Source organism: Lonchura striata, chromosome 5 (assembly GCF_050655825.1).
Source record: "Lonchura striata isolate lonStrDom1 chromosome 5, ASM5065582v1, whole genome shotgun sequence".
NCBI classification, from domain to species: Eukaryota; Metazoa; Chordata; class Aves; order Passeriformes; family Estrildidae; genus Lonchura; species Lonchura striata.
In genome coordinates this window covers 48,840,222-48,852,735 of record NC_140707.1, presented here as the reverse complement: position 1 = coordinate 48,852,735, position 12,514 = coordinate 48,840,222, and the positions used below count along the sequence as shown (strand labels likewise).

Here is a 12,514-nt window from a genome sequence, read left to right as displayed (position 1 = left end):
CTCTCTTTAACCTGTAGCATGAGCAGCAATTGCATAATGAAATTCGAAATTCTGTTTTCTGTGCTCATCTGTTAATACCCTTCAATCTCTGCGGTTCGTGTCTCATGTCTCACACCTGTTATCTTTTATCTTTTCTCCTCCTCCCTTCCTCACTTCTTTCCACTCCTCCTTCCTCATCACTTCTTCATTCTCAACAAAGAAAGAAATGCTGTGATATTTCTTCTCCTTCCAAAACCTCCACTAGAAAGCATTGGCCACATCAAGGTAAAGGGCAAAGGCTTGAAACGGAAGGTCTTTCACGCTAGCTGTGAATGGTATGCTGTGCAAAACAACAACGGTTATTTTCTATTCTCTAATCTCCACCATTTGAAATGCTTTAATTTCTTGTAAAATCAGAACAAGATAGAATTTCAGAAAATGCGAATGCATGTTTCCCTGCTTGCCTTTTTCTATAAGGCACAGTGAGTCAGACATTATCATGCTTTTCCAGATTGTTTGGCAGTGAAGTATCTAGTTCATGAACAAAATTACTGTCACCAGCTGGGGAACAAATAACAGCCCTTTCTCTCCCCTGTCACTCTGATGGGTCATGCCAGTTTGAAGATAGAAAGTACCGTGCTCTTGCTCTGGAGCAGGCAGGTGAGGTACCAGACAAGAACAGCCAGATTGCTAAATACCACAGGTTTATGACAATCTTTTAAATTTCCTCCTAGATTTCTTACCTTATGACCTCATTTGATTTTAGAGGAATCTTTCAGGATAAATCATAACCAGTTTTGAATGATTTTTGCACCCTTTATATGTGAAATGTATACCGAGGCAGAGAGATCTTCAATTCTGATTATTGCATTATTATTTTAAAGAATTACCAGTAATAGCATGATGTGGAAGAAATAGCAAGTGATTTCTGGCTTACTGCAGTCTACAGGAGTTTCCCTATTGACACCTGCAGGACCAGGCTTCTGTCTCTAAATTATATGGGTTAGAAGCCTTCAGAGGCAACTGAGGTAGTTGAGTTCAATCACACTGTCAGTGGCTGTAAATGGCTAATGAAAATGCAGCTTAGTTTTATGGATGGGAGTTCATAGTATTAATTTTCTATAGCATGGGAAGGAGAATGTAATTTTGATTTCATATTTTCTCCTTTTCCTTTTGTACCTCTATGGAAGAAGATTTGGAGACAGGCTGTTTGTAGGAAAGAGCTTTGTCCACTTCCAGTGGGGACTCTGGGGCCACTGGAGCATAGCTCTGGGCACTGGGCTAATGAATCATTGTCTCAAATTCATCTTGTTCCTTTTACAAAGAAACATTAACATATAGTGCATCCAGTTAGTACAATCTGTTCAAGCTTCTGCCTTGTGGGCCCTGTAGGAATTTGCCTTTTGAAGCACAAACTAAAGTTGGTATGGGAGAAGATGTTTTGCTCTCTCAGTCAGCCCCCAATTCACTCCACCTCTTCAGCAGCATTCCTAGAGCTCCCTTCATGTGCAATGAGCTGTTAACCTTCATGTTCTCATTAAAGACTGGATTCTTCTGGGTTGTGATTTGACTAATGATTCCCCATCCCTGAAGGGAACTGGAACTATTTGTTTTCCTGGTTAGCGGGAGAACGTTGCCCACTTCAGTGCTGCCTTAATTGCTCAGAGCGAGGGGGTTCTGCAGTCCCATAGCTCAGTGGTTTCTGGAATTATCTTTTCTGTTGGGGTGGATTTTGTGGCAGTTGCTAATTCCGTGAGCAATACCATCACCCACAGCTGTTAAAGGGCTAGGAGATGCTGTGGCAGTGACAGCAGCACTGAAATTCCTCTCTGCCCCTTGCTATGAGATCCTGTGCTGCGAGTGCCGAAGGTGGCACTGACCCGTCTGGTTCTTGCTGTCCTCTGCAGGCTTCTGCCCAGAGACTCAGCCGGGAGAAACTCCAGCAGCAGCAACAGCACAGGTGGATGGAACAGACTTAGCCTCTCCAATGTCTCCTCGGACTAGCAAGAGCCGCATGTCCATGAAACTGCGCCGCTCCTCTGGCTCAGCCAACAAGTCCTAAGTGGCAAGATGCCTGCAGCTTTCTAGTGAAGAGCACTGGCCACCCTTCCCGCAGCGACTCACCGCCTTTTGGGTTTTTTACTGCTCACGCCTTTCATTCGAGGATAATGTCTCATGTGTGTGCACCCATGCCCTGCATACTCCTTTTCTGTATGTTTATTTTAAACAGTGACACTGGAATTTACTTTAATATTTTAGCTTTGGGTTTTTTTATCAAACTCCAGTCTGCCTTTTTTTTTATTTTGCAGTGCAGTTTGTACTCTGCACCTTTTACCTACTTGGATGATTATGGATGATTAACTTTGGGTTTTAAATCTGGTTGATCTTGAGTCAACATGGAATTGGAGACTGCAGTTGGATTACACTATATTTATTGTGCCCCATTGCAATTTTCTCTGTAACAAAGAAAGAAATATGTACAATTTGAAAATGAATGTACAATTTTAAATTGAAGTTGCATTTGTAAAGTCTTTGTCAGATGTCACAATGTTAATGCACAAGATGTGTACAGATTATTTATGTTGAGAATAAAATAGTTCAATAGCGTTTCAAGTATCACAGAATCCAAATGAGATAATTTGCTCATAGAACTCTTTCATCATAAAGCAATGTATCATTTCATAATTCTGCAGATAATCTATGCCAGAAAAAAAAAATCACTGTCCTGAAATTCTATTTATGCTCAGCTTCCAAATATTTTTATAATGTTTGCTTTTCCAAGTGGTATCAATAGTAAATGCCATTGAGTTTCATGAGTTTTAGCCATTATCATTATGCTGTTTCATCTAGATGTATATTCTTTTTTCTTACATTAAAAAAAAATTAAACACTTTCCTGATAGAAATTCATTGCTGTGATGATGGGTACTAGGAAAGAAAAGGGAACACGCTCCGGGAGCCTGGCCTGAAATGCTAATAATTTCAACCTTGTGAGCGCAGATTAGTACACGAGTTCCACCCACCCAGAGGTATTTTCCTACAAAAATTAAATGCTCACATTTTGAACCTAGTAAACAACAAAATGCTGTTAACAAAATGTAGCATGGCATCGGTACTAACTGCATGTGTAAATATATGGGCAACAATAAAAAAAGAAATTATGTATTGTCATTCATGTAGTATCTACAAATTTGTAATGGTTGAAGAGAAGACATGCTATTTAATAATCCAATAAAATTATTCTTACCACCTTTTGTATATTAGTTATTCACCTCACTGATTAGATTCTTAGTCCAATTTATAGAAGAATTGTGTATTACATGCACATGGAGCAGTTAAATGTAATACACAGCTCAGTTTTCCTTTGTATTAAAAAGTACACACAAGTTCTCAGGGATGCCCTACTGAAAACTTTTCTCCAGATCTAGTAAATACATTGCATGTAGCTCTGCAGATAATACGAAGCATAGGCTGTTCCCTCTGGCAGGCTGGTTGTTCAAGTGCTAATTGTAGGATGAGTTAATAATCATCACGTTTGTGTGATCTGGAGCCCTTCATCTTTGACTACACAAGGAGAGAAAGAGGAAACATGATTTTAAAAAACCCAAAAAACTAGTGACTTTCTCCAGGGGTAAACTCATTTAATTGCATAAACAGGCATTTTTACCTAAGTCTCTGTTGTCAACAAATGACAGGAAAATGCACAACTTAAATTAACATGCTTTATTTTTGGCATATTAGTGACTTGCAAGTTTAGCCTCCTTTGTCAGAAAGCAAATCTTGGCTGCAATAGGTTATATTTTATTAATTCACTTTTTTTCAGGTTCTGGAACTACAATGACAAAATCCGTGAAGCACATTTAACGTAAAGCACTTATCGCTTGCTTGCATCCTTTGGGCATGATACATCTAGCAAAATATAAAACTACAGAAATAATTGCTTTAGAGGATGCTAATTGAGAGATTGAAATGTTTTGCATGCTCATATCAGAGTGTTAGAACAAAGACTACGACTGGATCAATTTGGTTCTTCAGAAGTCACCAGCTGACCCACTTTGCCCTGCTGAATTCAAGAAGGGCATGAGCTTTCTTTTAAATCTTTTATTGAATTTTCTTGCCCTTATTTTTAGCCTCATCTGCTGTCACATTTAGAAACAAGCACTCATAGAAAAATAAATAAGTAAATAAATAAACAAACAAATACTGGCTGAAGTGTCAGTAGCTGGTAACTTCAACAGCATTTCAAAGCATTTGGCCAGAGCACTGTCAAAGCCAGGGAATACACACCGCAGGTTGCTTTGCTAAAGGTAGGTGTCATTAGGGAGATGAAGGTGGCCTATCACCTGCGCTTTAGCAACACGTCTAACGACTGCTTCGTGTCCTAATTTCAGCTGTTCGCGAGACTCGGAGGAGCTCACATGAAAAGCGCAGCTCACAGAGCAGAGGGATCGGAGGCCGCCTGAAAAGGCGAGCCGCACGCAGGGTGTTTTCCACCCGGCCGCGATGCAGGGGCCGGCAGGGCCACACGCTGCTCACCCAGCCTGAGAGACCGAGCTGCCCGTCTGGCTGCTGCCCGTGCCGCGCTAACGAGCCACTGACGGGGCGGAGCAGCTTTTGGAACGGGCAGTGCCAGAGACGTGTGTTTTGCCTACCACACAGTTGCTAGAGCAGAGAGTAAGCAGGAGATGCGTACTTAGCTATGGATCAACACCTCGTATTTCAATTAAGCAGACAGCACGATTAATTAATCCCATACGTTTTGCTAGCTATTATGTGACTTGACACTGACTTAATATGAACATTTACCTTCTCAGCTACCTTAGTACGGAGTACATCACGAATGTTGAAGCTCGGGGGCTAAGGCTATTAAAACAAGGTCACCAGATCAGGCTCCTTTTCTCACGAAAAATAATTCCTCTCTTTAGATGCCCTATGCACAGCCGTACTTTTCTCTCCGTCGCTACGGAAGATGTACTGACGGTTGGCCGCCATCTAACGCCTTGGCACTGCCCGCCTCTCGGCAGACGCTGCCGGGACTTCTCGCCTGTTGCCGCCGGCCCAGGGCCGAGCCGGCGGCCGCTCCCCGTGCCCCGTCCGTCCCGGCGGCTGGCGGGCTGCGCGGCGCTGCCTGCCCCGCGGGGCCCGGCGTGGGCGCTGCCGGCAGTGCGGCCCGGGGGCTGAACGCGCCGCCGAGCCGGCGCGGGCGCGCGTCGCTACCCACCGGCCGGGAGTCAGCGGGCGGCTCCTCCGACGTCGTAGCCGTGAGAGCCGCGACTTTCCATAGGAATTACAGCGTGGCCAGGGCTCGCTCGGCTAGCCCGGGCTCTCGGAGCAGTCCCACCGGGGCGGCCGCGGGCCTAGCAGCCCGGCCGGACGGGCACCTGGAGCAGCAGGACCTGCCTGCTCTCCGGCGGGTGGCACTTGCTGGCGTGCCGCGCCAGCCCGGGCGCGCTGAAGAAGGTGGCGGGGCAGTGTTTGCAGGGGAAGCCCTGCCGCTCGCCTCCCGCCGCGCCGCTCTCGGGGACCCCGGCGGGCGGCGGCGGCGGCAGCAGCAGCTCCTCCCGCACGGCGTGCCACAGCCGGTGCTTGTCCCTGATGTCCGCCGAGGGGAAGCGGGCCCCGCAGAGGTGGCAGGCGAAGGTGAGGGGCCCGCGCTCCGGCGGGCCAAAGGCGGCAGGCCGCGCTGCCCCGTGGGTGCCCAGGTGCTTGCGGAGGTAAGCCTGCCGCCGGAACCGCTTCTGGCAACAGGGACAGGCGAACGCCTCCCCGCCGGGGCCGCCGCCCGCACCGGGAGCGCCGCCGTGAGCTGGACCGGGGCTGGAGCCGGGGGCGGCCGGGGCGCCGCCGGCGCTGTCCGCGCCGCGGTGCTGACGGGTCCCCGGAGCAGGCTGGGGCGCGGCGGGGCCGCGGGGCCGCCGCTCGGGGCTGTTCTCCTTGCCCGGCGGGACGGAAACGGCGCCTTCGGCGCTGGGGCCGGGACGTGGCTTGTGCCAGCGGCGGTGCGAGGCCAGGTTGGCGGGACAGCTGAAGATCTTGTGGCACTCGGGGCAGCGGTACTCGACGCGCACGATGCGGGAGCAGCGGTGCTGGGCCAGCGCCAGCGGGTCCGCGTACTGCTCTTTGCACAGCTGGCAGATAAACTCGCCCAGCGGTGTGCGCCCCGGCGGCGGCCCCGGCCGGCCCTCGGGCCCCTCCTCTTTGATGCGCAGCCCCAGCACGGGCGAGGTGGTCACCTCATCGGCGAAGCTCAGCTTCCGCGTGGCCTTGCCCTTCTTGGCCGGCGCCTTGGCCCGGGACGGCCGCTTCAGCGCGGGCACCGACGGCAGCGGCGGGGCGGGCAGCGGCGTGCGCGGCTGCAGCAGCAGCTTCTCGGCGGGCGGGAAGGAGGCGGCCAGGGGGAAGGACTCGGCGGAGGCGGGGGAGCTGAGGCACCGCTCGAAGAGAGCCGCCCGCGGCCCCGCGGCGCTGCACGGCCCCGTCGCCCCCCAGGCGGCCGGAGCCTCCGGCGGGGTGAGCCCGGGGCCGCCGCAGCCGCCGCCGGGGGGCCACGTCACGGGGCAAGCGGCGACGGCTCCCTTCTCCTCCTCGCCTTTCTCCTCCTCCGCTCCCTGTCTGGCGGCGGGGCTGTCCCCGCCGGCGGGCGGCGGGGGCGGCGGCGGGGTGGGCGGAGGGTCCCGCTCAGGGTCCCGCTCCCGCGGGCGTGCCCGGTAGGAGCCGCCGGGTCTCCGGCTGCGCTTGACGAGGAAGCCGCGCGGCATGGCGGGGCGGCGCGGGGCAGCGGGAGCGCGGCACGGCCAGCCCGCCCGGCCTTTATACCCCCGGCGCCCGCTCCCGCCCGGGCGTCATCCTCCCTCCGGCGGCGGCGGCCAATGAGGAGTTGGGGCCGGCGCTGGCGGCGGGGGGCGGCGGCGGCCGGAGCGGGCCGGGGCTCCCGCCGCCGGGGCGGGCGCGCTCGGGCGGCGGGAGCAGGCGGAGTGCCGCCGGGAGCGCACCCCAGCGCCCTGCGGGACCGACTGGAACGGGGCCGGGAATGGCGCCGAGATGGGCGAGACCCCGAGCCGGGTCACGGGCGCTGCTGCCTCGGCCGAGCGGCCGGACGGTGCTCGAGCAGGAGCATCTGTCGTGGGTGCTCGTGCCGGTGCCTTCATCCTCTGCCGGGGCCGCACGGACCGCCCCGCACATCCTTCCGCTGAAGGGAGCCAGAGCTGGGAACTGGCTCCGTCCTTCTGCACAGCCACATCAGGAGTTTTCCCAGAAGTAGCCAGAAAGCTCCGGTATTGCGGTGAGCTCCCAATGCAAGAGCAGGGCTGCCGAGCTGCCACTGCAGCGTAAAATGCTAAATCACGGCTCTGCGTAGTGGCCATGACTGATCCCTTGGCACCCTCGCCCGCGGGCAGCCTGCGGAGCCCAGGGGAGGCAAGACTGGGCTGTGGTAGAGCAAGCTGCACAGGCGCCCGAACCTCCCCCCATCCCGGCCCGTTCGCGGGTGCCGTGAGCCCGGTGGCAGCTGGTGCGCCCCTGGAGAAAGGCAGGAGCCGTGCTTGCTAAAGCACTAATCGCCTTTTTAGGGGAACAAGCGCACTGGCAGCGGGGTCTCGGCAGCCCCTCCGGCCCCACGGCGCGGTACCAGCATCTCCTCTTGGGCCGCCCATGTGCCCGAGCCGGGGTTTGGCGGCAGGACGGGGCTGTCCCGCCCGCAGAGCTGCTGGCCGCACTATACACGGGATGGCGTGCGCTGGAAATGACCGCGCCGGAGCATCGCTCCCTCCCAGGGCCAGACAGCCCTTGCCAGGGTAGGACGGTCGGACACACTCTGCTGGAAGCATCGCCCAGCCGGAGGAGGTAGCATCAGGAGAAAGGGAGAAACAGCACCTCTGGTTCGAGGGGTTTTCCAGAAGTGGAAGAAAGATGTGAAGCCTTCATGCAAGACCAGAATTCATCCCACCTGCTCAACACACTCTCTCAAACCACTTCTCTGTGTAAGTGCTTCAGTTATATTTGCTTAGCAAAGCCTTAGTCATGTTTTACATTACTCTCCTCTCCCATTTTCCTCCATTTTCATGGTTGCACTGAATCTCAGATTAGATTATTTACTCCACAGCCTAGAGATCACCCTTTGTTAGTACAAACCACTGTAAATAGGACCAGTGAGCCATGCTTTCGTGCAGTTAGGTCACTCCACTGACTAGCTGCTTGATTTTTACCCAAAATTTTTTACCCTTGTAGCTGGAACTTCCCAGATACATTTCTCACTGAATAACTGGATCTCTGGTTACAGATCCACTGCTCCTCCAAGCGATATGTAAATAGTTTTTTCAGTTGCACCTTGTAAACAATATTCCCATTAATGTTTTATTTGCTTTTGTCGCATTGCAAAAATGGTCTGTGGTAGGAATGTGCAGTTCTGGAATGTCCAGCTCAGTCCTAAAAGGTGAGGAATCCAGCGATGCCTTTTCCAGCACAGGAGTAGCTGGAGGTAGAGTACCAATGGGAAAGCACATGTGGTTACTGAAACTCCAAACATTTTTCCAGTAAAATATGTAAATTGGAATTGCATCAGGGAGTATCTCCAGACCCCCAGTGTCATCATCTGACGTGGCCCAGACATCATGGGAAGGCTTGGGGAGTAACCTACAGTCACAAATGTGGAATCTCTGCTCGATCTCCCCGGGTGGTTCTTCTTGGCTTTTCCCTGTGTGAGAGACGGGAGGCCCGTCTGTGCCTCCCCCTTGCTCACAGTGTCCTCCAGCACAGCCCTCTTGCAGCTTTCTAAACTTGCCTCCAGTTTATCATCAGTTTCTAAGGCGAGACCCAAAACTGTAGAACCCATCACTCCACCTTGCTCTTTCTGCAGCATGTGCCAATCTGACAAATGCACCAGCAAAATGACTTGGGGATTCAAGCTGGTTCAGCCACCTTGTGATTTATTTCTCTCAATAAATATACTGGTTTGCCCAGGCTGTCTCTGCGCCAGTACAAACTCCCAGTGCCCTGGCTCCCACTTGGAAGGGTCACAATTATTCTGTGATCATGGATTATTTACCCTCCACCATTTACAATAGAATGTAACTGTACTGACTAGCATTACACCCAATTCTCAAGGCTTCTAATCTTTCCAAACTGTTACATGGGTTTATCTTCTTGCCATCCTCCTTTACTCCTACCAAAAATTTTACAGTTAGAAAATTCAGATAATTTATAGTAGTACGTAACAATGTTGTGGACCTCCAAACCCTGTGCAAATTTGCTGTATTTTAACTTTTTCACTTCCTTATTACATTTCATTAGTCCTATCACCTAGCTGAGAGCACAGCACCACACCCTCCTGAACATGCTCCTACAGGGAAACTTTATTTAAGGTCAAAGCTTTCATAAGCAAGGAGCTGAATGATGTTATTGCTCCTGTCCTTAAACTGTTTTCTCTACAGTCTGCTAAAATCAGGTTGGCCTTGATTAAACATGTTGGCTGCTTACAGATGAGAGTCATCCTTATATGATCTGAGATTAACCAAAGGGTTAATCTCACAGTAAATAGGAAATCAAACTTCTAGTGGAAAACTGCACTGGAACTGGCAGGGTGAAAACAAGAGGAACAAGTTCCTTGTCTTGCATTCTTTGCTTCCTCGGTCCATTCCCTCCACCCTGGTTGAGGCTGAATGCTGGCGTGCTAGGGAATGGAAACAAGAGTAGTACAGCACTGCTCTGCCTCCCTTTTTGCCAAGTTTCTCATTTTGTGTGAGGGGAAATGTTCTTAACTGTGTTTAGCCTCGTTCATAACTGCTAACATCAGCCTGAGTGACCCATTCAAGCCTTGCCAAGATTCAGCAATCAGATTCAGTGAGGGCCAACCTCCTGGGGACCTTCCAAAGTGAGGACAATCTTCAGATTCCTCTAGTTACCTTTCCCTGTTGCTGCTTTGTTTTAGGGACATGGCTTAGTGGTGGGCTTGGCAGTGCTGGGTTTATGGTTGAACTCTTAAAAGTCTTTTTCAACCTAATAAATTCCATGATTATGTGACTCTGGAGGATGCTCCAGATTGCCCAGAGTGCTCCAGAGTTTGGCACTAGAAGTTCATCATCCAGATCCTTGTACACCCCAGCTGTCCAGAGACTGTCATCTCTGCCTGTGAAGTTGGGATACCATTGCTTTCAGCCCCAGCCATGTCTGCAGCAGCTCCAGGACACCTGGAAACCTGTGCAGACACTGAATAAGAGGTCTACACCTCCATGGTCCACGGATAAAACATTGTCAAGCAAGTGGACAGCTGCATTTATATTTCTGAACAGTCTCGGGGCATAAACAGCAAGAGGAATGTATGACAGAAATGCCAGCTGGCAGAGAGAAGGTCTTAAGTGAGGTCTGGTTCCCAGAGAAAACCCTAAAAACTCTTCTGGGGGCTGAGAGGACAGAAACGAAAAGAGAAATTCTATTTGCCACTCAGTAAAAGAAAAAAATAACCACAACTTCAAAAAAGTAAGAGTTAAAAATAAAATAGTAACTATAAGCAAAAGATTAAAGAACATTTCTGTTCTTCATGTTTCCCCTCCCCACCACAAAAAAAAAAATGTAGTTGAGTTTTTTATATTGCAGGATTTCAAATAAAGTTGACTTTTAAATCTTGCCCTGACATCTGGTTTGTAATTAATGGAGCAGTAAATAGGAGGGAGACAGAAGCTGCCTCAGAAGCCTGTCCTTGATACATGACTCCAGCAATAAGCTAGATGAGCGATACCACCCCCAGGCTCCAGCACTTAAACAAAATCCAGGCTGTTTTTGGTGGCAACACAACCCATTTCATCTTCCCCCTTGAACAGGGCTGCCAATTATCCTGCTGCAGTTGGGAATTTGATGCTGGTGACAGACATTGAAGGAAATACCTGCATTATGAGGATACAGATTGTCTAATATAACTGACCTTACTAGTATCTTAATTGTGTTTTGTTTTACCTGAGGACAATCTGCTTCAAGAGAAAATGATGCTAACAGCTGCTATGTTTTCTTCATCGCTCAAATATTAACAAATAGGAAGGTAGAATTTAATTTCTGTAAAGGAAGGTAGAAAACACTGTTCTGTGAAGGTACTTGGGTTAGAGGGATTTAAAGAGTTTTGAAGACACTATGAACACATTTAACCTTCCTCTTTTCCCCACAAATGAAGTGATGCTGTGAACTGGTCATGTCACTTCCCCCATCACTAAGGTGATACTGGGAGGACACTGGTGCCATGGCTCCTGTCCCTACTCCATAAGTGAGCAGCTGCATAACGGCCGAAGGAGCAATCTCACATTTTGGTTCTTCCCCACCTCCATCTGCAATAGCCTATTGCAGGGAAACCAGGTCCTCTCCAGGGGACTGACTGATATTCCCACACTTATAAAAGTTATAGGAGACTTGATGGGACCATTACGACTTCCATTACTTCACTGCAGATTTCAGCTGGATTTCAGCTGGATTTCAGCTCATACCCCACAGGCTGAAGCCATTTGCCATTGGCCAGATTTCCCTGCTGGACTTATTTATTGATCTTTCCATGTCATGAATAGGAAGATTTGGCTTCCTTTGGCATGAGATTCTCAGCAGTATGTTCCCCATAAACATCACTGTATGTTGCAGCTCACTGGAAAAAAGATCTCCTAGTACAGAAGATCATGGTTATCAATTTTGTGGATATCAGTGGTGGCTTTCAGGGAGGCTGAGTCCCAGCTGTGCTCAGTGCAGGTGTGTGTGCAAATGGCTCTGTGTGCAGAGAGAGCAACAACTGAAGAGACCAGAAGACAAGGCAGCAGGAGAGTGGGAGAAATGAAGCATCTGAGGGATGCCTCTGCTGCATGCTGGTCTGGGAAAATCCATGCCTGCCTCCAGTAAAGTTTAGGCAGGACAGAGAAACATGCTGGTTGCCTAATTTCCCAAAAGGGCTCAATCTAGGAGGCTCTCAGAGAGCAGAGATCAGGAGCAGATGAATCCCAGCAAATATTTGATTCTGTTATGGTCACATTTCATCCTGCTCTTGTGCTGGCACTGGAGCATATTCAATTCTGCAGGGATGCGGTGCAGGGAGCTGAGTCCACTGGGAAATATTTACTTTTTTTTTTTCTTTCCCCTCCAGTTCCAATAATTCTTTTATGCCCCTGTTCTAGGGCCACCTTATTCAATAAAATTCCTCTGACTCAGAGGTGCAACAGGTAATTCCCCAGGGCTGTTGCCCAAGACCTTTCTGCCACCCCTACTCCATGATTTCTCCCTATTTCTCCCTCCATTTTCTTCAGGTGACGCCAAATTCCCAGGTCCTTTTCCTGCCAGAACTGGATGCACTTCATGACAGAAGTATGCTACTGCATCTTTGCTTGCCTATGCAAAGGAATGGCAGGATTTACTGTGGAATGAGGTGCAGGCATGGCCTGGCCACTGCAAAGCAGATGGCAGATGGACTGCAGGAGCCACCACTGCTAACAACAGTTGCAGAGGGGCAGGTAGAGCATGGGAGATGCCGAAAAGGAAAACCAGTGGCAGGAGGTGGGAGAAGACAAGCAAACCAA

General features: G+C 50.2%; 2 protein-coding genes across 12 annotated transcripts in view; one reads left to right on the top strand and one right to left on the bottom strand.

Moving 5' to 3' along the window:
• The window catches only part of RALGAPA1 (Ral GTPase activating protein catalytic subunit alpha 1), a 130,973-nt gene extending 127,746 nt beyond the window's left edge, over window positions 1-3,227 (top strand). For 5 of the 11 annotated variants that reach the window (XM_085580494.1, XM_021542698.4, XM_021542694.4 and 2 more), the window contains 2 exons: window positions 200-314; window positions 1,887-3,227. In XM_085580494.1, coding sequence (XP_085436620.1) covers window positions 200-314; window positions 1,887-1,983 — 212 coding nt within the window. In that variant the 3' untranslated portion in view covers window positions 1,984-3,227. The remainder of the gene's footprint in view (window positions 1-199; window positions 315-1,886) is intronic. The other 6 variants (XM_085580495.1, XM_021542696.4, XM_021542702.4 and 3 more) reach the window with 2 other exon arrangements.
• INSM2 (INSM transcriptional repressor 2) lies at window positions 2,395-6,831 on the bottom strand. Its single transcript, XM_085580499.1, has one exon. It carries the CDS (start codon window positions 6,734-6,736, stop codon window positions 5,336-5,338), a length of 1,401 nt encoding a protein of 466 aa, XP_085436625.1. The 5' UTR covers window positions 6,737-6,831; the 3' UTR covers window positions 2,395-5,335.
• Window positions 6,832-12,514: the final 5,683 nt, after the last annotated feature.